This window comes from Callithrix jacchus, chromosome X (assembly GCF_049354715.1).
Source record: "Callithrix jacchus isolate 240 chromosome X, calJac240_pri, whole genome shotgun sequence".
Taxonomy (NCBI): Eukaryota; Metazoa; Chordata; class Mammalia; order Primates; family Cebidae; genus Callithrix; species Callithrix jacchus.
This window is the reverse complement of record NC_133524.1, coordinates 69864652-69892125: the sequence shown is the minus strand read 5'-3', so window position 1 is coordinate 69892125 and position 27474 is coordinate 69864652. Positions and strand designations below refer to the sequence as shown.

At 38.0% G+C, this 27474-nt stretch overlaps 1 protein-coding gene and 1 pseudogene across 8 annotated transcripts in view; both read left to right on the top strand.

The window, feature by feature from the left end:
* PHKA1 (phosphorylase kinase regulatory subunit alpha 1) overlaps positions 1-27474 on the top strand; it is a 186775-nt gene that overhangs the window by 135475 nt on the left and 23826 nt on the right. For 4 of the 8 annotated variants that reach the window (XM_078362947.1, XM_078362946.1, XM_078362943.1 and 1 more), the window contains 7 exons: positions 1621-1777; positions 3302-3381; positions 15639-15717; positions 15855-15984; positions 17981-18082; positions 19427-19542; positions 19671-19709. In XM_078362947.1, coding sequence (XP_078219073.1) covers positions 1621-1777; positions 3302-3381; positions 15639-15717; positions 15855-15984; positions 17981-18082; positions 19427-19542; positions 19671-19709 — 703 coding nt within the window. The remainder of the gene's footprint in view (positions 1-1620; positions 1778-3301; positions 3382-15638; positions 15718-15854; positions 15985-17980; positions 18083-19426; positions 19543-19670; positions 19710-27474) is intronic. The other 4 variants (XM_078362950.1, XM_078362949.1, XM_078362948.1 and 1 more) reach the window with 1 other exon arrangement.
* LOC144581031 (heat shock cognate 71 kDa protein pseudogene) lies at positions 22306-23296 on the top strand (annotated as a pseudogene).

The window sequence follows — 27474 nt, the reverse complement described above, 5'->3', positions numbered from 1 at the left end:
TGCTCCTGTTATTGATTTCTAGTTTTATATCATTGTGATCAGAAGAGGTACTTGATATGATTTTGATCTTCTTCAATTCATTAATACTTGTTTTGTGGCCTGATATATAATCTACCCTGCAGAATGTTCCATGAAAAGTTGAGAATAATGTGTATAGCTTTTGGATGGAGTGTTCTATAAATATCAGTTAGATCCATTTGGTATAGTGTACAGTTTAAATCCAATGTTTGTTTGTTGATTTTCTGTCTAAGTGATCTGTCCATTACTGAAAATGGGCTGTTGAAGGCCCCTACTATTATTGTATTATAGTCTATCTTTTCCTTTAGATATGTTAATATTTGCTTTATATATTTAGGTGCTACAATGTTGGGTGCATATACATTTGCAATTGTTACATCCTCTTGCTTAACTGACCCTCCTTACCTTTATATAGTGACTTTCTATATTACTTAATATTACTGTCAGCCAGGCTGGAGTGTAATGACATGAACATGGCTCACTGCAGTCTTGAACTCCTAGGCTCAAGTGATCCTCCCACTTCAGCTTTCTGAGTATCTGGGACCACAGGTGCATGCCACCATGCCAAGCTAATTTTTAAATTTTTTGCAGAGCTGATATCAAGTAACCCAGACTTGAAATTGTATCATTGTCTTCAATTCCTACTCATCCCCAGCCTCTCGCTACAGCATCAACACTACCATAGGAATCATGGCCAAATCTAAATCCTCTATGATTTTACTTTCAACCTTTATCTACCATTGCTCTTCACTTATAATGTGAATGCTGTCACTAAATCAGTCTATTTATTATACCCAAAACACAGCCTCTACATGTCTACCTTGATTCTTGTGTTTGCATCTGCCTAGAATACTCTGCTTTACCACACTCCATTTCTACTTCTTGCGTATCTCTCCGCCAAGGCCTAGGTTATCTGTCACCCACATGAAACTTTCTCCAATCTCTAATAGTAAAAATAATCTTCCCCCAATTCTGAGATCTCATAGCACTTTTTTCATATATTTAAAATTTAACAATGTTAGAGAAAAGTTGTGAGGATAGTACAATAAAAATTCTGGATAGCCCTCATCCAGATCCCTCAGACATTGCCACTGAGCTTTTAATCTCTCTCTCTCTTTCACATCAACATCATCATCTATACTCAATCACACACACATATATTATTTTTTCTGAACCATTTGAGAATAAGTGGCAGACATAATCCCCATCTAGCCCTAAATAATTCAGTCCGTATTTCCTAAATATTAGAAACTCTCTTACATAAGCACAATGTAATTGCCAAAATCAGGTAATTGTTTAACATTAAGCCAATACTATTAACTATCTACAGACATTATTAAGATTTGTCATATAGCCCAATAGTGTCTTTATAACAAAAAAAATCTAAAATCACGCATTTTATTCAGTTGTCAGATGTCTTGAGTCTCTATCTGGAACAGTTCCTGAGTCTTCATTTTTCATGTTATTAACATTTGTGAAAAATACAAATCAGTTATTTTGCTGAATGTCCCTCAATTTCAGCATATTCATTATAACACTGAAAGAAAAGTACTGCCAGAGGCTTTACTTATAACTGATGTAGTCCTATCTTTGAAATTCTAGAGGACCTGATTGGAACACTGAATTGTATAATGAAGGGAGTGCTACAGTCAGAGAGCTTCTTACTGAGCTATATGGCAAAGTGGGAGAAATTCGTCACTGGGGCCTGATCCGATACATTTCTGGGATCTTAAGGAAGAAAGTGGAAGCACTTGATGAGGTACTATAAATTCTGTAATTTATACCAAATCTAAATAAGAGTGCTTTTTAAAAATTTGATTTCTATAATTGTTTTTTAAAACAACCATAGCCTCCAACCATGTGAGATGTCTTTTCCCTGTAAAATTTGATATTCAATTCTTTTTGTTTATGAATTACAAGAATTATAAATTTATAAAAATGTTATATATTGTTGCGGGGATTGGGGAGGGATAGCACTAGGAAAAATACCTGATGTAGATGACAGGGAGATGGATGCAGCAAATCACTACCATGGCACTTGTATACCTATGTAACAAACCTGCACGATCTGCACATGTACCCCAGAACTTACAGTATAATAAATAAATAAATTTTTAAAATGTTATATATATGTGTGTATATATATAAAGATGATAACTATAACATCTTTATAATGATGTTGAGAATTCTGTATCTTAAGAATTAATTCACACTAGGTTCCTACCTCCTAGAAAGGGAAATGTCTATATACCATTGGTAGGAATGGAACTTAGTATAGCCACTTAGGGAAAACAGTATGGAGGTTCATCAAAAAATTAAAAGTAGAACTACCATGTGATCCAGCAGTCCAACTGCTAGGTATATCTCAAAAAGGAAGGAAACTAGTATATGGGAGAGATATCTACAACTACCATGTTTATTGTAGCAATATTCATAATAGAAAAGGTATAAATAAACTTAAATATCCATCAGAAGATGAATGAATAAAGAAAATGTGGTATATATATACAATTGGATATTATCCTGCATTAAAAAAGAGTGAAACCCTGTTATTTACAATAACATGAATGGAACTGGAGGGTACTGTTAGGTGAAATAAGCCAGGCACAGAAAGACAAATAGCACATGTTCTCACTCATATGTGGGAGCATAAAAAGTTGATTTCATAGAGGTAGAGAGTAGAATGATTGATACCAGAAACTGGGAAGGATAGTCAGGAGTTGGGGGTAAAGAGAGGTTGGTGAATGGGTACAAAAATACAATTAGATTGAAGGTATAAGATCTAGTGTTTAATGTCACAACGGGGAGGCTATAGTTAATAATAATTTGTTGTAAATCCCAAAATAATTAGAAGAGTAGATTTGGAATCTTGCCAACACAAAGAAGTGATAAATATTTGAGGTGATGGATGTCCCATTTACCCAGGTTTGATCATTACACATTGTATGCTTGTATCAAAATATCACATGTACTCCATAAATATGTATAATTCTTATTTATCCATAAAAATTAAAAACTTTAAAATTTAAACAAATTTTTTTAAAAGAAAGAAAAAAAAAACAAAAACAAAGCAAACGAAAACATTCCTACTTTCTAGGAGGTGAAAAGACCTCATTGTTCCTTCCTAGAAATCCTTCTTTTCTGATCTTCATGGTATTTTCTGAGGAAGAGAGTTCAGTGTGTCATTAAGTTAAGGAGGAGCAAAGGTTTCTAAGCTGAAAAGAAATGTTTGTGGCAACCTGAGGTGCTACAGAAAGGATAATATTATGCTATTTCTTGTTAGGCCTGCACAGACCTTCTCTCCCACCAGAAACATTTGACAGTGGGACTTCCTCCAGAACCTCGAGAAAAGACTATTTCTGCGTGAGTAGGGCTGGGTTTGATCAGGCTTCTCTGAGCCTTTAAGGAATGTTGTGGACTTACAATTCTCTTGCCCTAATCTGTCAATGGATGATAATGTCCTACATATGTGCACCTCTATCAGAGACACTTAGTGGGAGAATGTTGGCAATAATAGGCAAGAGTAAATGAAGATGAAAACTCAGAGAGAGTAGTACTCAAACTCGTTTTACTTACTGGATTTTCCATACCTCCCACTGAAAAAACATAACAAAACAAACAGGGTGCCTTGAATTAGCAACCACAAACTATCAACCATACTCTGGAAAGAGGAGGTGAAAGAAAGTATCTGGTTGGAGCACAGGGCTGACCATGAAACTCCATGCTCCTCAATAGGAATAAAGGGGATGGAGGTCATAGTCAAAGAGGAAAAATGGCTACTTACAGAGCAATGTGAGATAGCGCCCCTCCAGGAGCCCTGTAATCAGAGTGGCACTGTATGAGGTCTGCCACAGCCTCCAATTGGAAACAATACCCTAAGATAGGCTTGGCCTGGAAGGGGATGTGAGTCAAGTGACGAGGCTGAGATGGAAAATAGAATCCTTATGTATGAGTCTTTCAGTTGCCACTAGCCGTGCCAGTAAAATTCATCTGCAGTAAATTTGTTTAATTTCATATCACACCAGTGCCAAAATTTAAATCTGCAAGCAGTCTGTATTTCCAAGAAATATTTTTAGAGAGATTCTAACTTCATTTGTAAATGATCTGAAGAATCTGTTTTTCTACTGGAGAGTAATTTTAAACAAGGGTATTCCCCCTGCTTGCCAGTTCTACTTCTGTAGCCAATGTAGTAAAAAAAAAAATGTAAATATTTCTTCCTCATTTCTTCCTGGTTAAGCTGTATATCTGGAGCATGTTTTTTATTTACAAATTTTTTTACTACATTGACTACAGAAGGGATAGTTTTGCTGATGTCTGCATACTACTTCCTTCCTAGTTTATGTCCATGATTTCTGTTACCCTTAAGTTCCAGGTCAAGTTTCTATATGAAGGCTCAGAGAGACATGAGTTCCAGCAAGCTTCACCACCATGGTGCTTAAAGTGCTCTGGGTACTAAATAGACTTGAAAAGCGGTCTAGGCCACAAGGTCTGCAATTCCTGGGCAAATCCTTGTGCTATGCTGGACTCGAAGCCAATGGACTTGGGGTACACATGACCTAGTGAGACATCAGCAAGGGTGGGCAAGAGTACTTGTGCCACCCCTCCTCCAACTCTACATAGTGCAGCTCAAGGAGAAAATCCTTCCTTCCACTTGAGGAGAGGCAAGGGAATAGTAAAAAGGACTTTATCTTGCAAGTTGGATACCAGCTCAGCCACAGTAGGCTAGCCCACCAGGCAGAGGCATCAGACTCCCATTCTAGGCCATAGCTCCAAGGTAACATTTTGACACACACCCTGTGTCAGAAGGGAACCTGCTACTTTGAAGTGAAGGATCCAGTTTGGGCAGGATTTATCATGTGATGACTAAAGAGCCCTTGGGCCCTGAACAATCAGCACAGTGGCCAGGTAGTACATGGCCATGGGCCTTGAGTGAGAATCTGAGACATTCTGGCTCCAGGTGTGACCAAACACATGCCCAGCTGTGATGAGTATAGGGATAGACTTCTTCTGCTTGAGAAAAGCAGAGGGAAGAGTAAAGGGGACTTTGTCTTGCAGCTTAGGTACCAGGTTAGCCACAGTTGGGTAGAGTACCAAGCAGATTCTTGAGGTTCCCAAGTACAAGCCTCTACACATCAACAGCATTTCTGAATCTTCCCTAGGCCAGAGAGAAGCCCACTGCCCTGAATGGTGAGGTATAGGCCTGGAGGAATTCATCACAAGCTGACTGAAGAGCCCTGGGGCCTTAATTGAATGTTAGCAGTAGCCAGGCAGTACTCATGATGCGCCTAGGGTGGTGGTAACCTGAGGGAGAGACTTTGCTCCTTGTGGAAAGCGGAGGAGAGAGAGGGATGGGCATTGTCTTATAGCTTGGGTACCAGCTCAGCCATAGAAGAACAGAGCACCAGGTAGATTTCTAAGGTTTCTGATTCTAGGCCCTGCTTCCTAATGGCATCTCTGGACCTGCCTGTGGCCAGAGGAAACTTGCACCCTGAAGGGAAGGATACAAGCCTGACTAGCTTCACCACCAGCTGATTATAGAACCCTAGGTCCTTGAGTGAACATAAACAGTAGCCAGGCAGTGGCTACTGCTGTCCTTGGTTGAAATCCAATGCTGTGCTGGCTTCAGGTCTGACCCAGCACAGTCCCAGTGGTGGTGTCCACAGAGGTGCTTGTATTGCCCCTCCCCCAGCTCCAGAGAGCTCAGCACAGAAAGAGAATCCATTTGTTTGGGAGAAAGTAAGAGAAGAGAACAAGAATATCTGCCTTGTAATCCAGAGAATTCTTTTGGATCTGATCCAAGACCACGAAGTTGGTACATCTACAAGGCTGCAAGAGTAACAGCATTACTGGGCTTTGGGTTCCCCATAAAGCAGATATGGTGGCAGTGACAAAAAAAATTGATCAAAACAAGTAAGTCTCTTTGGATACCTGGAAAGCCTTCCCAAGAAGGACAGATACAAACAAGCCCAAACTGTGAAGACGATAATAAATATCTAACTCTTCATTGCCTAGACACATGAACACCCACAAGACCCAAGACCATCCAAGAAAACATGACCTTACCAAACAAACTAAATAAAGCGCCAGGGACCAATTCCAGAAAGACAGACAAATGTGACATTTCAGACAGAGAATTCAAAATAGCTGCTTTGAGGAAACTCAACAAGATAACACAGAAATGTAATTTAGAATCCTTATCAGATGAATTTAACAAAGAGATTGAAATTATTTAAAAGAATCAAGCAGAAATTTTGGAGTTGAAAATGCAGTTGACATACTGAAGAGTGCATCAGAGTGTTTTAATTGATCAAGAGCAGAATTGATCAAGCAGAAGAATTAGTGACCTTGAAGACAGGCTATCAGAAAATACAAACTCAAAGGAGGCAAAAGAAAAAGGAATAAAAAAGATTGAAGCACACCTACAAGATCTAGAAAATAGCTGCAAAAGGGCAAATTGAAGAGTTATTATCCTTAAAGAAGAGATAGAGAGATCAGGGTAGAACATTTGTTCAAAGGGATAATAACAGAGAACTTCCCAAACCTAGAAAACAATATCAATATCTAAGTATAAGAAGGTTATAGAACACCAAACATTTAACCCAACAAAGACTACCTCAAGACATTTAATAATCTCCCAAAAGTCAAGGATAAAGAAAGGATCCTAAAAGCAGCAAGAGAAAAAAAAAAACAAATAACATTCAACGGAGTTCCAATACATCTGGCAGCAGACTTCTTGGTGGAAACCTTACAGGCCAGGAGAGAGTGGCATCACATATTTAAAGTGCTGAAGGTAGCCAGGTTTAGTGGCTCACACCTGTAATCCAAGCACTTTGGGAGGCCAAGGCAGGTGGATCACCTGAGGTCAGGAGTTCGAGACCAGCCTGGCCAACATGGTGAAACCCCATCTCTACTAAAAACAAAAAATTAGCCAGGCATGGTGGTGCATGCCTGTAGTCCCAGCTACTTGGGAGGCTGAGGCAGGAGAATTGCTTGAACCTGGGAGGTGGAGGCTGCAGTGAGCCAAGATCATACCACTGCACTCCAGCCTGGGCAACAGAGCAAGACTTCATCTCAAAAAATAATAATAATAAAGTAAAATAAAGTGCTGAAGGAAAAAAATGTATTCTAGAATAGTGCATCCATTGAAAATGTCCAACAAACATGAAAGAGAATAAAGACTTTCCCAAACAAACAGAAGCTGAGGGACTTCATCAACACTAGACCTGTCCTAAAGAAATACTAACAGGAGTTTTTCAACCTGAAAGAAAAGGATGTTAATGAGCAATCAGAAATCATCTGAAGCTACAAAACTCACTGATAATAGCAAGTACAGAGAGTAACATTGTAATTATGGTATGTAGACTACTCATATCTTGAGTAGAAAGTTTAGGATGAACCAATCAAAAATAATAACTGCAATAATTTTTCAAGACATAGTACAATAAAATACAGACAACAAAAAGTGAAAAGCATGGGGACAAAATTAAGGGATAGACTCTTCATTAGTTTTCTCTTTGCTTATTTGTTAGTTTGCAATCAGTGTTAATGTTGTCATCAGTTTAAAATAGTGGATTATAAGATATTATTTGCAAGCCTGATGGGAACCTCAAATCAAAAAACATACAACAGGTACACAAAAAATAAAAAGAAATTAAAACACACCAATACCTTCACTATTTGATTGGTGCAAAAGTAATTGCAGTTTCAGACCGTGAATTTTAAATCATTTTAACTAGCTCAAACACATCTTTATTAATCAACATAGGAACCATTACAATCAACACATTTTTGACAATGAGAAATAAGTGTGTTTATTCCTGTAGCATAAAAATCCATGCTTTGCGATTCAACGAACTCTTGGAAAGCGTTTTTCATGTCTTGCTGGTTGTGGAAGCATTTTCCCAGCAAAAAATTGTCGAGATGCTTGAAGAAGTGGTAGTCAGGTGGTGAGAAGTCAGGTGAATTGGTGGTTGAGGCAAAACTTCATAGTCCATTCATTCAACTTTTGAAGCGTTGGTTATGTGACATGCACTCAGGCGTTGTCATGGAAAACAATTGGGCCTTTTCTGTTGACCGATGCCATATGCAGACAATGCAGTTTTTAGTGCATCTCGTGGATTTGCTGAGCATATTTCTCAGATATAATGGTTTCACTGGGATTCAGAAAGCTGTAGTGGATCAGATAGGCAGCAGACCACCAAACAGTGACTATGACTTTTTTTGGGGTACAGGTTTGGCTTTGGGAAGTGCTTTTGAGTTTCTTCTCAGTACAGCCACTGAGCTGGTTATCACTGGTTGTCATGTAAAATCCACTTTTCATTGCATGTCACAATCCGATGAAGAAAGTTTCATTGTTGTTGCATGGAATAAGAGAAGATGACACTTCAAAATGATTTTTTTTTAATTTTCACTCAGCTCATGAGGTACCCACTTATCAAGCTTTTTCACCTTTTCAGTTTACTTCAAGTGCCAAATGACTGACTGTAGAATGGTTGATGTTGAGTTCTTCAGCAACTTCTTGTGTAGTTGTAAGAGAATCAGCTTCAACGATTGCTCTCAATTGGTCTTTGTCAACTTTCAATGGCCCACCACTATGCTCCTCATCTTCAAGATTCTCGTCTCCTTTGCAAAACTTCTTGAACCACCCCTGCATTGTACATTTGTCAGCAGTTCCTGGGCCAAATGCGTTACTGATACTGCAAGTTGTCTCGACTGCTTTACCACCTATTTTGAACTCAAATAAGAAAATCACTTGAACTTGCTTTTTGTCTAACATCGTTTCCATAGCAAGTAATGTTATTAGCAAGAAAATCCCATTAAAATGATGTATGACATAACCACATTTATTTAAGAATGTATGTCAGTATCAAATGGCAACTTCCAACAATGCAAAAATTGCAATTACTTTTGCACTCACCTAATAAGAGGAAGATAGGAAGGAAGGAAAGAAGAAAGAGAAGACCACAAAATAACCAGCAAACAAATAACAAAATGGCAGGAGTAAGTCCTTACTTATAAATAATAACATTGAATGCAAATGGATTAAACTCTCCAATCAAAAGACACAGAGTGGCTGAATGGATTAAAAACAAAATAAGACCCAATGATCTCTTTCCTACAAGAAACACACTTCACCTATAGAGACAAATATCAACTGAAAATAAAGGGATAGAAAAAGATATTTCATGCCAATGGAAACAAAAAAAGAGCGGGAGTAGCTATACTTATATCACATGGAATAGACTGGAAGACAAAAACTATAGAAAGAGACAAAGAAGGCCATTATATTAATGATAAATGAGTCTATTCAGCAAGAGGATATAACAATTGTAAATGTATATGCATGTAACACTGGAGTGTTACTTAGCTGTAGTAAGTAAATATTACTACAGCTAAGAAACAGACCTCAATATAATAATAGCTGGAGACTTCATCACCCCACTTTCAACACTGGACAGTTCAGTCAGACAGATAATAAACACCAGACTTTATTCACTATAGACCAAATGGACCTAATAGATATTTACAAGACATTTCACAAAATGGCTGCAGTATACACATTCTTCTCCTCAGCACATGGATTATTTTCAAGGATATACCATATGTTAGGCTACAAAGTAAGTCTTTAAAAATTATCCCAAGAATGAAGATATCAAGTACGTTCTGTGACCACAATGGAATAAAATTAGAAATCAACATCAAGAGGAATTTTGGAGACTATACAAACATATGGAAATTAAATAATATGCTCCTGAATGACTAGTGGGTCAATAAAAAATTAAGAAGCAAATTTAAAAATTTGTTGAAATAAATGATAATGGAAATACAACATAACAAAACCTATGAGATATGATGAAAGCAGTACTAAGAGAAAAGACTATAGCTATAAGCACCAATAAAAAGGTAGAAAAACCTCAAATATACAACCCAACAATGCATTTTAACTAGAAAGGAAAAGCAAACCAAACCCAGAATTGAAAGAAAAGAAATAAAGATCAGAGCAGAAATAAATTAAATTGAAACAAAGAAAGAGATCATTAGGATCATTAGAGACTACTGTGCACAACTATATGCCAATAAATTGGAAAATCTAGGAGAAATGGTTAAATTAATAGATACATACAACCAACCAAGTTTGACCTGTGCAGAAACCCAAAACCTGAATAGACCAATAACAAGTAAAAAATCAAAGCCATAATTAAAAAGTCTTCCAGTAAAGAAAAGCCCAGAATCTGATGGTTTCACTGCTAAATATTACCAAACATTTAAATAAGAACTAATGCCAATCCTACTCAAACTATTCTAAAAACTAGAGGAGCAGGGAATACTTCCAAACTCCTTCTATGAGGCCAGTATTACCCCAATATCCAAACCAGACAAAGACACACCATAAAAAGAAAACTGCAAGCCAATATTCCTGATAAGCATTGATGCAAAAAATTCTCAAGAAAATACTAGCACACTGAATTCAGCAACACATTAAAAAGATCATTTAGCATGACCAAGTGGGATTTGTACCAGGGATGCAAGGATGGTTAACATACACAAATCAATTAATGTGATACATCATGTCCACAGAATGAAAGATGAAAAACATATATTTTCATGGTTAGGAAGAATTAATATCGTGAAAATGGCTATACTGCCCAAAGTAATTTACAGAATCAACGCTATCCCCATCAAGCTACCATTGACTTTCTTCACAGAACTGGAAAAAACCACCATGAACTTCATATGGAACCAAAAGAGAGCCCGCATAGCCAAGTCAATTCTAAGCAAAAAGAACACAGCGGGGGGCATCACACTACCGGATTTCAAACTATACTACAAGGCTACAGTAATCAAAACAGCATGGTACTGGTACCAAAACAGAGATATAGACCAATGGAACAAAACAGAGGCACCGGAGGCAACACAACATACGTACAACTATACAATCTTTGATAAACCTGACAAAAACAAGCAATGGGGCAAGGATTCCATGTTTAACAAATGGTGTTGGGTAAACTGGCTAGCCATGTGCAGAAAGCAGAAACTGGACCCCTTCCTGACACCTTACACTAAAATTAACTCCAGATGGATTAAAGACTTAAACATAAGACCTGGCACCATAAAAACCCTAGAAGGAAATCTAGGCAAAACTCTCCAGGACATAGGAGTAGGCAAGGACTTCATGAACAAAACACCAAGAGCATTGGCAACAAAAGCCAAAATAGACAAATGGGACCTAATGAAACTCCACAGCTTCTGCACGGCAAAAGAAACAGTCACTAGAGTGGATCGGCAACCAACAGAATGGGAAAAAATCTTCGCAGTCTACCCATCTGACAAAGGGCTGATATCCAGAATTTACAAACAACTCAAGCAGATTTACAGGAAAAAAACAAACAAGCCCATTCAAAAGTGGGCAAAGGATATGAACAGATACTTTACGAAAGAAGACATATATGAGGCCAACAATCATATGAAAAAATGCTCATCGTCACTGGTCATCAGAGAGATGCAAATCAAAACCACATTGAGATACCATCCCACGCCAGTTAGAATGGCGATCATTAAAAAATCTGGAGACAACAGATGCTGGAGAGGATGTGGAGAAAAAGGAACACTTTTACACTGTTGGTGGGAGTGTAAATTAGTTCAACCATTGTGGAAGACAGTGTGGCGATTCCTCAAGGCCTTAGAAATAGAAATTCCATTTGACCCAGCAATCCCATTACTGGGTATATATCCAAAAGACTCTAAATCGTTCTACTATAAGGACACATGTACACGAATGTTCATTGCAGCACTGTTTACAATAGCAAGGACCTGGAATCAACCCAAATGCCCATTGATAATAGACTGGATTGGAAAAATGTGGCACATATACACCATGGAATATTATGCAGCAATCAGAAATGATGAGTTCGTGTCGTTTGTAGGGACATGGATGAATCTGGAAAACATCATCCTCAGCAAACTGACACAAGAACAGAAAATGAAACACCGCATATTCTCACTCATAGGTGGGTGATGAAAAATGAGAACACATGGACACAGAAAGGGGAGTACTAAACACTGGGGTCTATTGGGGGGAAAAGGGGAGGGCCAGTGGGAGGGGGAGGTGGGGAGGGATAGCCTGGGGAGAAATGCCAAATGTGGGTGAAGGGGCGAAGAAAAGCAAAGCACACTGCCATGTGTGTACCTACGCAACTGTCTTGCATGCTCTGCTCATGTACCCCAAAACCTATAATCCAATAAAAAATTTAAAAAAAAAAAAACATATATTCATTTCAATTAATGCTGAAAAATCATTCAATAAAATCCAATATCCCTTCATGATTTAAAAAAAAAAAAGCCTGTAAAAACTGGGTATAGAAGGAACATACAATAAAAGCCATATACAACAGACTCATGGCTAGTATCATTCTGAATGGGGAAAAAACTGCAAGCCTTTCCTCCTACATCTGGAACACAACAAGGATGCCCACTTTCACCACTGTTATTCAACATAGTACTGGAATTCATAGCTAAAACAATCAGATAAGAGAAAGAAAGTAAAGGCATACAAACTGGAAAGGAAGAATTCAAGTTATCCTTCTTTGCTGATGATATGATCTTATATTTGGAAAAAAGATTCCACACAAAAAAAACTATTAGAACTGATAAATTCAGAAAAGTTGCAGGATACAAAATCAACATACAAAAATCAGTAGTAGCATTTCCATATGCCAGCAGTAGACAGTCTGAGAAAGAAATCAAGGAAGTAATCCAATTTACAGTAACTATAAATAAAATAAAATACTAGGAATTAACCAAATAAGTGAAAGATGAAAACTATAAAACATTGATGAAACATAAAGGACACTAAAAAATTGAAAGACCTTTCATGTTCATAGATTGGAAGAATCAATATATTAAAATGTCCATATTACCTGAAGCGATCTACAGATTCTATGCAATCCCTATCAAAATATCAAGGATATTCTTTACTGAAATAGAAAAACAATCCTGAAATTTATATGGAGCCACACAAGACTCAAACTAGCCAAAGCTACACTGAGCAAAAAGAATAAAACTGGAGGAATTACATTACCTGACTTCAAATTATACTACAGAGTGATAGTAACCAAAAAAGTATGGTACTAGCATAAAAACAGCAAGGCACATAGACCAATGTAACAGAATAAAGAACCCAGAAAGGAATCCATAGATCTACAGTGAATTCATTTTTGACAGAAGTTCCAAGTACATATACTGTGAAAAGGACAATCTCTTCAATAAATGTTTCTGGGAAAACTGGATATCCCTATGCAGAAGAATGAAAGTAGACCCCTATCTCTCTCCATACAAAAATCCAATCAAAATGGAATAAGGACTTATATCTAAGACCTTAAGACATGAAACTACTACAAGAAAATATTGGAGAAACTCTCCATAACACTGGACTGGGAAAAGATTTCTTGAGTAATACCCCACAGGCCCAGGCAACCAAAGCAAAATTGGTCATATGAGATCACAACAAGTTATAAAGCTTCTACACAGCAAAGGAAACAGTCAGCAATGTGAAGAGACAACCCACAGAATAGGAGACAATACTTGCAAACTACCCATCTGGTAAGGGAGTAATAACCAGAATGTATAAGGACCTCAAACAACTCTATAGGAAAAAATTCTAATAGTCTGCTTTAAAAATGGGCAAAAGGTCTGAATAGACATTTCTCAAAAGAAGACATACAAATGGCAAACATGCATATGAAAAGGTGCTCAACACCATTGATCATCAGAGAAATGCAAACCAAAACTACAATGAAGTATCATCTCACTCCAGTTCAAATGGCTTTTATCCAAAAGACAAGCAGTAACAAATGCTGGCAAGGATGTGGAGAAAAGGGAACCCTCATATATTGTTGGTGGGAATGTAAATTAGTACAACTACTATGGAGAACAGTTTGGAGGTTTCTGAAAAAAGCTAAAAATAGAGCCACCATACAATCCAGCAATCCTACTGCTGGGTATATACCCAAAAGAAAGGAAATTGGTATATTGATGAAATATCTGCACTCCTATGTTTATTTCATCAGTATTCACAACAGCCAAGCTTTAGAAGCAACCTAAGTGTCCATCAGTAGATGAATAGATCAAGAAAATATAGCACATATATACAAGGGAGTACTAGCCAGACCCCAAAAAGAATGAGATCCTGTCATTTGTAACAACATGGATGGAACTGGAGGTCATTATGTCAAAGGAAGTAAGCCAGACACAGAAAGACAAAGTTCACATGTTCTTACTAATTTTTGGGAGCTAAAAATCAAAACAATTGAACTCATGGAGATAGAAGGTAGAATGATGGTTACCAAAAGACTGGGAAGGGTAGTGGGGGAGATGGGAGATGGGGATGGTTAATGGGTACAAAAAAATAGTTGAAGAGAATGAATAAGATCTAGTATTTGATAGCATAATAGGGAGACTATAGTCAAAATAATTTAATTGTGCATTTTAAAATAACTAAAAGAGTATAATTGGATTGTTTGTAACACAGAAGATAAATTCTTGATTAGATGGATACCCCATTTACCCTTATGTGATTATTATGTCAAATGCCTGTATCAAAATATCTAATGTACTCCAGAAATACATACACCCACTGTATACCGACAAAAATTTTTTTTAAAAATTTAAAGAAAAGAATTTGAGGAGAGGACACAAATCAACCCATAAAATCATGCTTCTGGCAAAAAGAGTATTTTTTGTATCAGTTTTGTGACACTCTAGGCAATCCAAAGAAGATGGCATAGTTCATGCCCCAGAGTGTTTTGTGTCATCAGGAGAATCAGAAGTGTGGAAGGATGTGTGTATACCTGTGTGTATATGTGTGTGTGTGCATGTGTGAGTGCACATGTGTGAATTGATGAAACTATAGAAAATCAAATAACTCTATCAAGTGTGACTGTAAAGTAATAAAATGGTTTCAAAAAGACACAGCTAGTATTCCATTGTTAGAATGGGATGCTGAAGAGATGTTGGTTAAAGAAGAAATACATTCTAATGTTCAGTAGCAGAGTAGGGTGACTATTGTTAACAACAATGTATTGTATATTTCAAAATAATGAGAAGAGAGGACTTGAAATGTTCCCAGCCCAAAGAAATGGTAAATGCTCAAGGTGATGGATACCTTAAGAACCCTGACTTGATCATTACACATCCTATGTATGTAAAAAAACATTACATGTACCCCATAAATATGTAGAAACATTGTGTGTTACCAAAAAAGCACTGCTTAAAATTAATTTAGTACTTTGTAGCCATAATAGTTATTTGTCAGATGTTAAAAGCTAACTATAAAAGACTAGTCTAGTCTAGAAGAACATCATGGTGTGAATTTTAAATACATTTTGAAGGAGGAAGACAATCCAGGTTTAGAAAGAAGAGAGCAGAGCTCCTCTGAGTTGATATGTGCCAGAGTGGTTTCAGGAGGCAATGAATGAGCTTTGAAGTTTGAAAGAATCAGAATGCTACTATGATGAAATGTTGAGGCAGTGACTTGGACTTGGGTAAAGCTACTTCATTTTTTCAACATATTTACAATTAAGTGATTGTAGAATATTGTCTTTCTTCACTGTCTTCTTCCTCAGACCTTTGCCCTATGAGGTGCTCACTCAGCTGATAGATGAAGCCAGTGAAGGGGATATGAGCATTTCAATCCTTACACAGGTGAGAAGAATTATAAAGCCTGATCTGGTGATTGATATTTTAAAGTTTGTTTTCAATTGATCTAGCAGTTTCCAAAGACAACAAAATAGACATTGTGAGATCGAGGCCATTTTTTTGTCTATGTCTACTCTATGCAGGAAATAATGGTATATCTTGCCATGTATATGCGAACCCAGCCTTGCCTCTTTGCTGAAATGTTTCGACTTCGAATTGGTCTGATCATACAAGTTATGGCAACAGAGCTGGCCCACTCCCTTCGATGCTCAGGTACTTAATTCAGTAACTGTTTTAGGTAGAATCCACTTTTGATGTAGGTCTATGGAGTTCAGAAACTGGATATGGCAATCTTGTTCCCCTGTTAGTCACTATTTATACAAGTCAAGGAGCTGATAAGATGACACATTTGTTTATCAGTTCTGCAGCTTCAGAATGCCATCTCTTGCGGGTTCTTCACTCCAAATCCTTAACTTATCACTTTTTGCTAACTTCATTTCTCTCACTCTGGAGAGTACTTGAGTGTAACAGACTAGGTTGGGTTCAGATTTAGGCAGTGGAGCTTCTGTATACCAAGAATGAGTCACTACATCAGTGGATCATGTTGTCAGCATTCTGCCTAGTCACCATCATGATTCAATAAGGGAAAATGATGTTTTTATTAACATCTATCTGACAAGACTCTATTTGAAATTAACTATAGGTATATTTGGCAAGATAAAAGTTTTAGCTAGAAGAATAGTTGGGGCCTATAAAAGCTGTAAGGCAGAATAGTATAAAGTATGAAGGGGAAAATAGACCCCTATGGCATGATTCCTTATTCCATTAGTATTTGTTTGATTTCAACAAGAATGGCAAAATAATACAGATGGGGATGGCACAGAAAAATAAAATCAAAATTGCAAAACTCAATTTTAGCCATTCTGTCTGTTAAATTTCTCCCAAAAGACTTTTAATCGTGCTGTTAACAAGTAGCTAAATTTATCAGTTTGAGTCAAACCTAACTCAAACACATGAGATAATTTATATTTAAATAACTGATAGAAGAGAGCTAACAATTATTTTAAACCTACCAGATACTGTGCTTTTTGCTTTATATTTACATAAATTGTGTCATTTAATTCTTACAAGAATCCTCTGGAGAGGAAGGTATTATTGTGTCACTTTTACCAATAAAGAAACTGAAACTCAAGAAGGTTAACTAACTTCCCCAAAGTAACATAGCTAATAGTGGAATTTGAGTCCGGGTCTACCTGATTGTAAATGGTTTCCAGTTCAGTACATTGTTATAGATAAACATTATATAGTATTCTATAGTTGTGGTATCAAGGGATGTTTTACAAGAGGGTGTGATTGCTCAATAATAAACCTCAATAAGGGATAAGCCCCTGAATATTCACTTTTCCTTAATTGCCTGTTATATTTCTTCTTTTCCTATGGATTCATGAAAATCACAGCTCTTTATTCCTTATAGGATAAAGTCAAGATCCCTGGGTCTGATATTTAATACCCTCAACAGTCTGGCCTTTATCTTCTACTCCCACAGTACTTCCCACTCACTTTGTCAGTCTCGGTCCTTGGAAATTGATGTCTCCATTGATTTCAAAGGCACTTATTGTCTGTACCTCTCATTTGGCACATAGTATATGCAATGTTTTATTGTTGTTTATCTTGTTTACATGTTCCATCACTCCCAAAGAGATAGTCAGACTCTCAAGGTTAGGTATCATGTCACCATACCTGCTTGTACTAATGTTACTTAAAATGATGACCTGCATGTATTCAACTTTTAATAATGTATAACACTGATTAACAAGTTCAAGTTTTCCTCTTATATTCATAATTTCATGGATTCAAATCTATTCTAAGTCTCTATTATTTCCAGACTGAGAAGTTTTAATTATTTTAGTCTATCAGCATATATACATTCATTGCTTTTCTCTGAATGGCCTCCCTTTCCATGGTTCTTCTTTCATTCTTCCCACCTTCAAATAAAGATTTGACGAAGTACCCTAATGATGTGGAGGGGATGCGAAGAAGAAACCAATTACCTGGCTAATCCACAAACTGGATAGTCAGTCCTTAAATAATTAAAAATCTATGGTAGTAAGAATACCTAAGGAGTAGGGTGCTACCAATTTATTTTGTAATTCTGTTCTTCCAATCAAGTGACTCAGAAATTCTAAGCAAGAAATCAAATAGAAAAAATATAGAGAGGGCATGGCAGGCAAATTAGAACTCCTTCTGTTCTAATATTTCTGTTGACTAGCTGAGGAAGCCATGGAGGGCCTGATGAATCTCAGTCCTTCAGCCATGAAGAATCTCCTGCATCACATTCTCAGCGGCAAGGAGTTTGGAGTGGAACGAAGTGGTAAGATTAAATAACTGCATTTTCATTTCATACTGTTTTGTTTAAGTGTCTCGTTGGTTTTAAAATGTTTTTCCTTCATCACAGGAGCCTTTTGCCCCAAATAAATAAACTCAAATATATAAAACAGAAACCAGCTGGGCGCGATGGCTCACACCTGTAATCCCAGCACTTTGGGAGGCTGAGGCAGGTGGATTACCTGAGGGCGGGGGTTCAAGACCAGCCTGACGAACATGAAGAAATCCCATCTTTAAAAAATTAAAATTAAAATTAAAAATTAAAAAAAAAGAAACCAAGCTGTCTTCTGGAGCAAGATTTGGAAACCACTATATTTTTCCTTAAATGATATATCAGCTAAGTGGATTTACTGCTATCATCTTTCTTTTCTTTTCTTTTCTTTTCTTTTCTTTTCTTTTCTTTTCTTTTCTTTTGTGATGGAGTCTCACTCTGTCACAAAGCTGGAGTGCAGTGACGCGATCTCAGCTTGCTGCAACCTCCACCTCCCAGTTCAAGTTAATCTCATGCTTCAGCCTCCCAAGTAGCTGGGGTTACAGGCGCACACCACCACACCCAGCTAATTTTTGTATTTTCAGTAGAGATGGGGTTTCACTATGTTGGCCAGGATGGTCTCAATCTCCTGACCTTGTGATGCACCTGCCTCAGCCTCCCAAAGTGCTGGGATTACAGGTGTGAGCCACCACACCCGGCCCATGTATCATTTTTAACTGTTTTATTGATTTCCTCACATTATCCTATGTCTCCACTTTAGGACAACTAGCAACCCATATCATCTGAAACTTTCTTGTATTCTAATTGGCAATAATTCAGTAGCTCTTACAGTGTTGTATTATGTGTGTATGTGTGTAGCTGCTTATGGTACATCTAATGTATCCCTTCAATTTTAAACTTACAAATTAATAGTCCACCTGCATTTGTGTTTTTGATTTGATTTGGCATTACATACCTAAAGCAGCAAAGCAAATGAGAAGCAGTCATCTCTTGTGCTCAACTTTCAGGGTCAGGGTAAATAGATATACAGGCAGATGGATGGGTGTCAGACCTTAGAGTGCTAAAACGAAGTTAAAAAGCAGTGTGTTTCAAGCTGGGGATCTTGCTAAAATGCAGATTCTGATTCAGTAGCTCTGCAGTGGGACCTGAGATTCTACTAACAATTTCCTAGACGGTACTGATGCTGCTGGTCCATGGACCACATTTCAAATAGCAAGGTTATAGTTTTTAAATTAAGTTAAAAATAAGGATATATATCAAAGTTTTTTTAAACATGATGGGGGAGAAATGGAACTTTATTATCCTCTCTCTTTCTCTTTAATCTCTCATATTATATAGTTCGTCCCACTGATTCAAATGTCAGTCCTGCTATTTCTATCCATGAGATTGGTGCTGTTGGAGCAACCAAAACAGAACGAACTGGGATCATGCAGTTAAAAAGTGAGATAAAGCAGGTAAGATACTACTTGAGACATTAGCTGGGATATTGCCATGTTTAAGAACATTCTTTTGGAATCAGACTTAGTTGGGTCATTTATTTTGTTTCACACCCTGAGTTTAATTTGAGCCATTTATTTTTCAGGTGGAATTTCATAGACTGTCAATCTCAGCTGAGAGTCAGGTGATGAAACAACTAGGGATTATTTAACATGGTTTAACTTACCTTTAGTTCTACATAACCTGCATGAGCTCATGGCCTTTTTACAAATAATATAACAAGTCATGGAGTAGATTGTTTGAATTGCCTTTATAATAGTCATTTTGTATGTAGCTTTCCTTTTTCTGGACCAAATTACTTCGCTAATTTTAGAAGGAAAGTAACTTGCATCTGATAACAAGAAATTGAAACCCTGAGTTTCTTTTATTAGGACGGATGTGATTTTGGAATTAATTTTCTTTGTAAAACTAGACTGACTTCAAGCAAAAAGTCTCTGCTTGGCCAAACTTTAGGTGAGCTTCTGAACGTTTTCCTAGGCCCATTTGTGCACTTCCTTGTAAAATCCAGTTTTAGGAAGAGAACCCTGCTAAGTCAGTTTAGCCAGGAACCCCTATCCTTGATATCTGATCATCCTTCACATCTGATCAGGCTTCTCATCTTCTACCACCCCCAGGTGACACCCAATCACCCTGGCCTGTCTTCAGCAAGAATCCTGTTAGGATGGTTTAGTCAGAATCCCTACCTCTGATGTTTCCTCTTAGTAATTTTCCACCCCTTGGCCATAAATTCCCACTTGCTTATGTTGTATTTGGAGGGGAGCCCAGTCTCTCTCCCTTACTGCAAGACCTCATTGCAATGGTTCCTGTACCTATTAACAATGGTCCTGAATAAAGTCTTCCTTACAATGCTGTAACAACTATCATTGAATAATTTTTTTCTTTAACAAGATATGCAAAAGGTGTTGTGGACCCATAGAGGGAGAAACATCTAAATCAGTCTGGGAGATATTGGAAGTCACTAAATACCATGTTTGTAGCCTCTTAATTTTTCCTGCAGGTGAGAATACAGAGTGGTTACATTATACAAAGAAATAGTTAACATCAGCTTCCATAGCTTATTTTTAAAACTCTAGGAAGTAATGTGGTTTCAAGATCTCCAAGTTGAGAAAATACTGATTTGGCCTCTTAGAAGCACATTTTATGAAAAGCTTAAAACTACTCCTCCTGCTTTGAGAATAGAATCATGATAGCTTACAGTATTGAAATGCCTCCAGAAGAGGAGAGGTGAAATGGAAATTTGGAGTTTTATTTTTGGTTTTATTTTTTGTTTTAGTTTTTTAGCACTGGGGTTTCACTATGTTGTCCAGGCTGGAGTGCAGTGGCTATTCACAGGCACAAAATCCTGGATTCATGCAATCCTCCTACCTCAGTCTCCAGAGTGGGTAGGACTACGGCATGTCACCACCTTGCTATTCATTTTTTCTTAAAAGGAATTAGAAACCATTTAGAAGGACAGTGAGCCAATGCTTGAAGCTTAATTTGAAGTAACTTGAGTACACTCATCAAATACCCTATGGCATTTATATTTATGCAAGAATAAGTATGGCACTCATCGAACTCTCCTGCAGCTCTCGGGATTCCTGTGGCTTTCTTCATTGTTGGGGCCAGGCCTACATGCCAGCAACCATGTCGAAGGGTCCTGCCGTTCATATTGATCTTGGCACCACCTACTCTTGTATAGGTGTTTTCCAGCATGGAAAAGTAGAAATAATTGCTTTGTGTATGATCAGGGAAACTGAATCACTACAAGCTATGTCACCTTTGCAGACACTGAACTATTGACCGGTGTTGCCGCAAAGAATCAAGTTGCAATGGACCCCACCAACATGGTTTTTGATGCCAAACATCTGATTGGACGCAGATTTGATGATGATGTTGTCCAGTCTGATATGAAGCATTGGCCCTTCATGGTGATGAATGATGCTGGCAGGCCCAAGGTCCAAGTAGAATACAATGGAGAGACCAAAAGCTTCTATCCAGAGGAGGTATCCTCTATGGTTCTAACAAAGACGAAGGAAATTGCAGAAGCCTGCCTTGGAAGACTGTTACCAATGCTGTGGTCACAGTGCCAGCTTATTTTAATGACTCTCACCATCAGGCTACCAAAGATGCTGTAACTATTGCTGGTCTCAATGTACTTAGAATTATAAATGAGCCAAATGCTGCTGCTATTGCCTACAGCTTAGACAAAAAGGTTGGAGCAGAAAGAAATGTGTTAATCTTTGACCTGGGAGGTGGCACTTTTGATGTGTCAATCCTCACTATTGGGGATGGAATCTTTGAGGTCAAGTCTACAGCTGGAGACACCCACTTGGGTGGAGAATATTTTGGTAACCAAATGATTAACCATTTTATTGCTGCGTTCAAGCACAAGCATAAGAAGGACATAAGTGAGAACAAGAGAGCAGTAAGACACCTCCATACTGCTTGTGAGTGTGCTCAGTGTACTCTCTCTTCCAGTACCCAGGCCAGTATTCAGATCAATTCTCTCTATGAAGGAATCGACTTCTGTACCTCCATTACCCATACCCAATTTGAAGAATTGAATGCTGACCTGTTCCATGGCACCCTGGATTCCATAGAGAAGGCCCTTCAAGATGCCAAACTAGACAAGTTACAGATCATGATACTGTCCTGGTTGGTGGTTCTACTCGCATCCCCAAGATTCAGAAGCTTCTCCAAGACTTCTTCAATGGAAAAGAACTGAATAAGAGCATCAACCCTGATGAATCTGTTACTTATGGTGCAGCTGTCCAGGCCACCATCCTGTCTGGAGACAAGTCTGAAAATGTTCAAGATTTGCTGCTTTTGGATGTCACTCCTCTTTCCCTTGGTATTGAAACTGCTGGTGGAGTAATGACTGTCCTCATCAAGCATAATACTACCATTCCTACAAAGCAGACACAGACCTTCACTACCTATTCTAACAACCAGCCTGATGTGCTTACTCAGGTTTATGAAGGTGAGTGTGCCATGACCAAGGATAACAGCCTGCCTGGCAAGTTTGAATTCACAGGCATACCTCCTGTACCCCAATGTGTTCCTCAGATTGAAGTCACTTTTGACATTGATGCCAATGGCATCCTCAATGTGTCTGCTGTAGACAAGAGTACAGGAGAAGAGAACAAAATTACTATCACTAATGACAAGGGCTGTTTGAGCAAGGAAGACATTGAATGCATGGTCCAGGAAGCTGAGAAATACAAAGCTGAAGATGAGAAGCAGACGGACAAAGTATCATCTAAGAGTTTACTTGAGTCCTATGCTTTCAACATGACAGCAACTGTCAAAGATGAGAAACTTCAATGCAAGATTAACAATGAGGACAAACAGAGAAGATTCTGGACAAGTGTAATGAAATTATCAACTGGCTCAATAAGAATCAGACTGCTGAGAAGGAAGAATTTGAACATCAGCAGAAAGGGCTGGAGGAAGTCTGCAACCCCATCATCACCAAGCTGTACCAGAGTACAGGAGGCATGCCAGGAGGAATGCCTGGGGGATTCCCTGGTGGTGGAGTTCCTCCCTCTGGTGGTGCTTCCTCAGGGCCCACCATTGAAGAGGTTGATTAAGCCAACCCAAGTATAGAAGTAGAAATGTTCCACACATGTAAAACACTGCAGGACCTAAATTTGTAGCAAATTCTGTGGCAGTTTTAAAAAGTTCAGCTGCTATAGTAAGTTACTGGGCATTCTCAATACTTGAATATGGAACATATGCACTTGGGAAGGAAATAACATTGCACTTTATAAACACTGTATTCTAAGTGAAAAATGCAATGTCTTAAATAAAACTATTTAAAATTGGCACACAAAAAAAGAATAAGTACGGCAATAGAATAAGAAAGAGTCTTGTGTTCACTTTACAGTTTTCTCAAATAATTTGAATAATATGAACATTTTCCTATTTGAAAGGTGAAAGAACTACATTCAGTACTGAATAGTTAGTTATACTGGCATTATTAGTAAATAATCTTTGATTTGGTTGAGAGTTATTGGATAAACATTTTATTATTGTTGATAGTCACCCAGTATTACTTATAAGTTCATTATATATTTACAACTTGAAGTGCATGTTCCAAGCTAGATTAATATAATGTTGAGACTTGACCTACCCAGCTACATCATTTAAATTTTTCCTACACATTCACTACCTATAGGTTTTCAAGGGAGCCAAAATCACTAGGACTGTAATTTAGAGGATTGAGAGCTCTAAATTTGCATTACTTTCTCTTTTTTTTATTTCTTTTTTTTTTGTTTTGTTTTAATTGTTTATTTCATTTTAGGTTTTGGGGTACATGTGCAGAACATGCAAGACAGTTGCATAGGTACACACATGGCAATGTGTTTTGCTTCCTTTCTCCCCTTCACCCACATTTGGCATTTCTCCCCAGGCTATCCCTCCCCAGCTCCGCCCCCTTCTGGCCCTCCCCTTTTCCCCCCAATAGACCCCAGTGTTTACTACTCCCCTCCCTGTGTCCATGTGTTCTCATTTTTCATCACTCGCCTATGAGTGAGAATATGCACTATTTCATTTTCTGTTCTTGTGTCAGTTTGCTGAGAATGATGTTCTCCAGATTCATCCATGTCCCTACAAACGACACAAACTCATCATTTCTGATTGCTGCATAATATTCCATGGTGTATATGTGCCACATTTTCCCAATCCAGTCTATCATCGATGGGCATTGGGGTTGATTCCAGGTCTTTGCTCTTGTAAACAGTGCTGCAATGAACATTCGTGTGCATGTGTCCTTATAGTAGAATGATTTAGAGTCCTTTGGATATATACCCAGTAATGGGATTGCTGGGTCAAATGGAATTTCTATTTCTAAGGCCTTGAGGAATCGCCACACTGTCTTCCACAATGGTTGAACTAATTTACACTCCCACCAACAGTGTAAAAGTGTTCCTTTTTCTCCACATCCTCTCCAGCATCTGTTGTCTCCAGATTTTTTAATGATCGCCATTCTAACTGGCGTGAGATGGTATCCCAATGTGGTTTTGATTTGCATCTCTCTGATGACCAGTGACGATGAGCATTTTTTCATATGATTGTTGGCCTCATATATGTCTTCTTTCGTAAAGTGTCTGTTCATATCCTTTGCCCAATTTTGAATGGGCTTCTTTGTTTTTTTCCTGTAAATCTGTTTGAGTTCTTTGTAAATTCTGGATATCAGCCCTTTGTCAGATGGGTAAACTGCAAAAATTTTTTCCCATTCTGTTGGTTGCCGATTCACTCTAGTGACTGTTTCTTTTGCTGTGCAGAAGCTGTGGAGTTTCATTAGGTCCCATTTGTCTATTTTGGCGTTTGTTGCCAATGCTTTTGGTGTTTTGTTCATGAAGTCCTTGCCTATTCCTATGTCCTGGATGGTTTTGCCTAGATTTCCTTCTAGGGTTTTTATGGTGCCAGGTCTTATGTTTAAGTCTTTAATCCATCTGGAGTTAATTTTAGTGTAAGGTGTCAGGAAGGGGTCCAGTTTCTGCTTTCTGCACATGGCTAGCCAGTTTTCCCAACACCATTTGTTAAACAGGGAATCCTTTCCCCATTGTTTGTTTTTGTCAGGTTTATCAAAGATTGTATGGTTGTAGCTATGTTGTGTTGCCTCCAATGCCTCTATTCTCTTCCATTGATCTATATCTCTGTTTTGGTACCAGTACCATGCTGTTTTGATTACTGTAGCCTTGTAGTATAGTTTGAAGTTCGGTAGTGTGATGCCCCCTGCTGTGTTCTTTTTGCTTAGAATTGACTTGACTATGCGGGCTCTCTTTTGGTTCCATATGAAGTTCATGGTGGTTTTTTCCAGTTCTGTGAAGAAAGTCAATGGTAGCTTGATGGGGATAGCGTTGATTCTGTAAATTACTTTGGGCAGTATAGCCATTTTCACGATATTAATTCTTCCTAACCATGAACATGGAATGTTTCTCCATCTGTTTGTGTCCTCTCTTATATATTTCGTTGAGCAGTGGTTTGTAGTTTTCCTTGAAGAGGTCCCTTACGTTCCTTGTGAGTTGTATTCCTAGGTATTTTATTCTTTTTGTAGCAACTGTGAATGGCAGTTCGTTCTTGATTTGACTTTCTTTAAGTCTGTTATGGGTGTAGAGGAATGCTTGTGATTTCTGCACATTGATTTTATATCCTGAGACTTTGCTGAAGTTGCTTATCAGTTTCAGGAGTTTTTGGACTGAGGCGATGGGGTCTTCCAGGTATACTATCATGTCGTCTGCAAATAAAAACAATTTGGCTTCCACCTTTCCTATTTGAATACCCTTTATTTCTTTTTCTTGCCTGATTGCTCTGGCTAGAACTTCCAGTACTATATTGAATAGGAGTGGTGAAAGAGGGCATCCTTGTCTAGTGCCGGATTTCAAAGGGAATGCTTCCAGTTTTTGCCCATTCAGTATGATATTGGCTGTTGGTTTGTCGTAAATAGCTTTTATTACTTTGAGATACGTTCCATCGATACCGAGTTGATTGAGGGTTTTTAGCATAAAGCGCTGTTGAATATTGTCGAATGCCTTCTCTGTGTCAATTGAGATAATCATGTGGTTTTTGTTTTTGGTTCTGTTTATGTGGTGAATTACGTTTATAGACTTGCATATGTTGAACCAGCCTTGCATCCCTGGGATAAATCCTACTTAATCATGATGGATAAGTTTTTTGATTTGCTGTTGCAATCGGCTTGCCAATATTTTATTGAAGATTTTTGCATCTATGTTCATCATGGATATTGGCCTGAAGTTTTCTTTTCTTGTTGGGTCTCTGCCGGGTTTTGGTATCAGGATGATATTGGTCTCATAAAATGATTTGGGAAGGATTCCCTCTTTGTGGATTATTTGGAATAGTTTCAGAAGGAATGGTACCAGCTCCTCTTTGTGTGTCTGGTAGAATTTGGCTGTGAACCCATCTGGACCTGGGCTTTTTTTGTGTGGTAGGCTCTTAATTGCTGCCTCGACTTCTGACCTTGTTATTGGTCTATTCATAGTTTCAGCTTCCTTCTGGTTTAGGCTTGGGAGGACACAGGAGTCCAGGAATTTATCCATTTCTTCCAGGTTTACTAGTTTATGTGCCTAGAGTTGTTTGTAATATTCTCTGACGATGGTTTGAATTTCTGTGGAATCTGTGGTGATTTCCCCTTTATCATTTTTTATTGCATCTATTTGGTTGTTCTCTCTTTTCTTTTTAATCAATCTGGCTAGCGGTCTGTCTATTTTGTTGATCTTTTCAAAAAAACCAGCTCTTGCATTTATTGATTTTTTGAAGGGTTTTTCGTGTCTCTATCTCCTTCAGTTCACCTCTGATCATAGTTATTTCTTGTCTTCTGCTGGGTTTTGAGTTTTTTTGATCTTGCTCCTCTAGCTCTTTCAATTTTGACGATAGGGTGTCAATTTTGGATCTCTCCATTCTCCTCATATGGGCACTTATTGCTATATATTTTCCTCTAGAGACTGCTTTAAATGTGTCCCAGAGATTCTGGCATGTTGTGTCTTCGTTCTCATTGATTTCGAAGAACTTCTTTATTTCTGCCTTCATTTCATTGTTTATCCAGTCAACATTCAAGAGCCAGTTGTTCAGTTTCCATGAAGCTGTGCGGCTCTGGGTTGGTTTCTGAATTCTGAGTTCTAACTTGATTGCACTATGATCTGAGAGACTGTTTGTTATGATTTCAGTTGTTTTGCATTTGCTGAGGAGTGCTTTACTTCCAATTATGTGGTCAATTTTAGAGTAGGTGTGATGTGGTGCTCAGAAGAATGTATATTCTGTGGATTTGGGTGGAGAGTTCTGTAAATGTCTATCAGGTTTGCTTGCTCCAGGTCTGAGTTCAAGCCCTGGATATCCTTGTTGATTTTCTGTCTGGTTGATCTGTCTAATATTGACAGTGGAGTGTT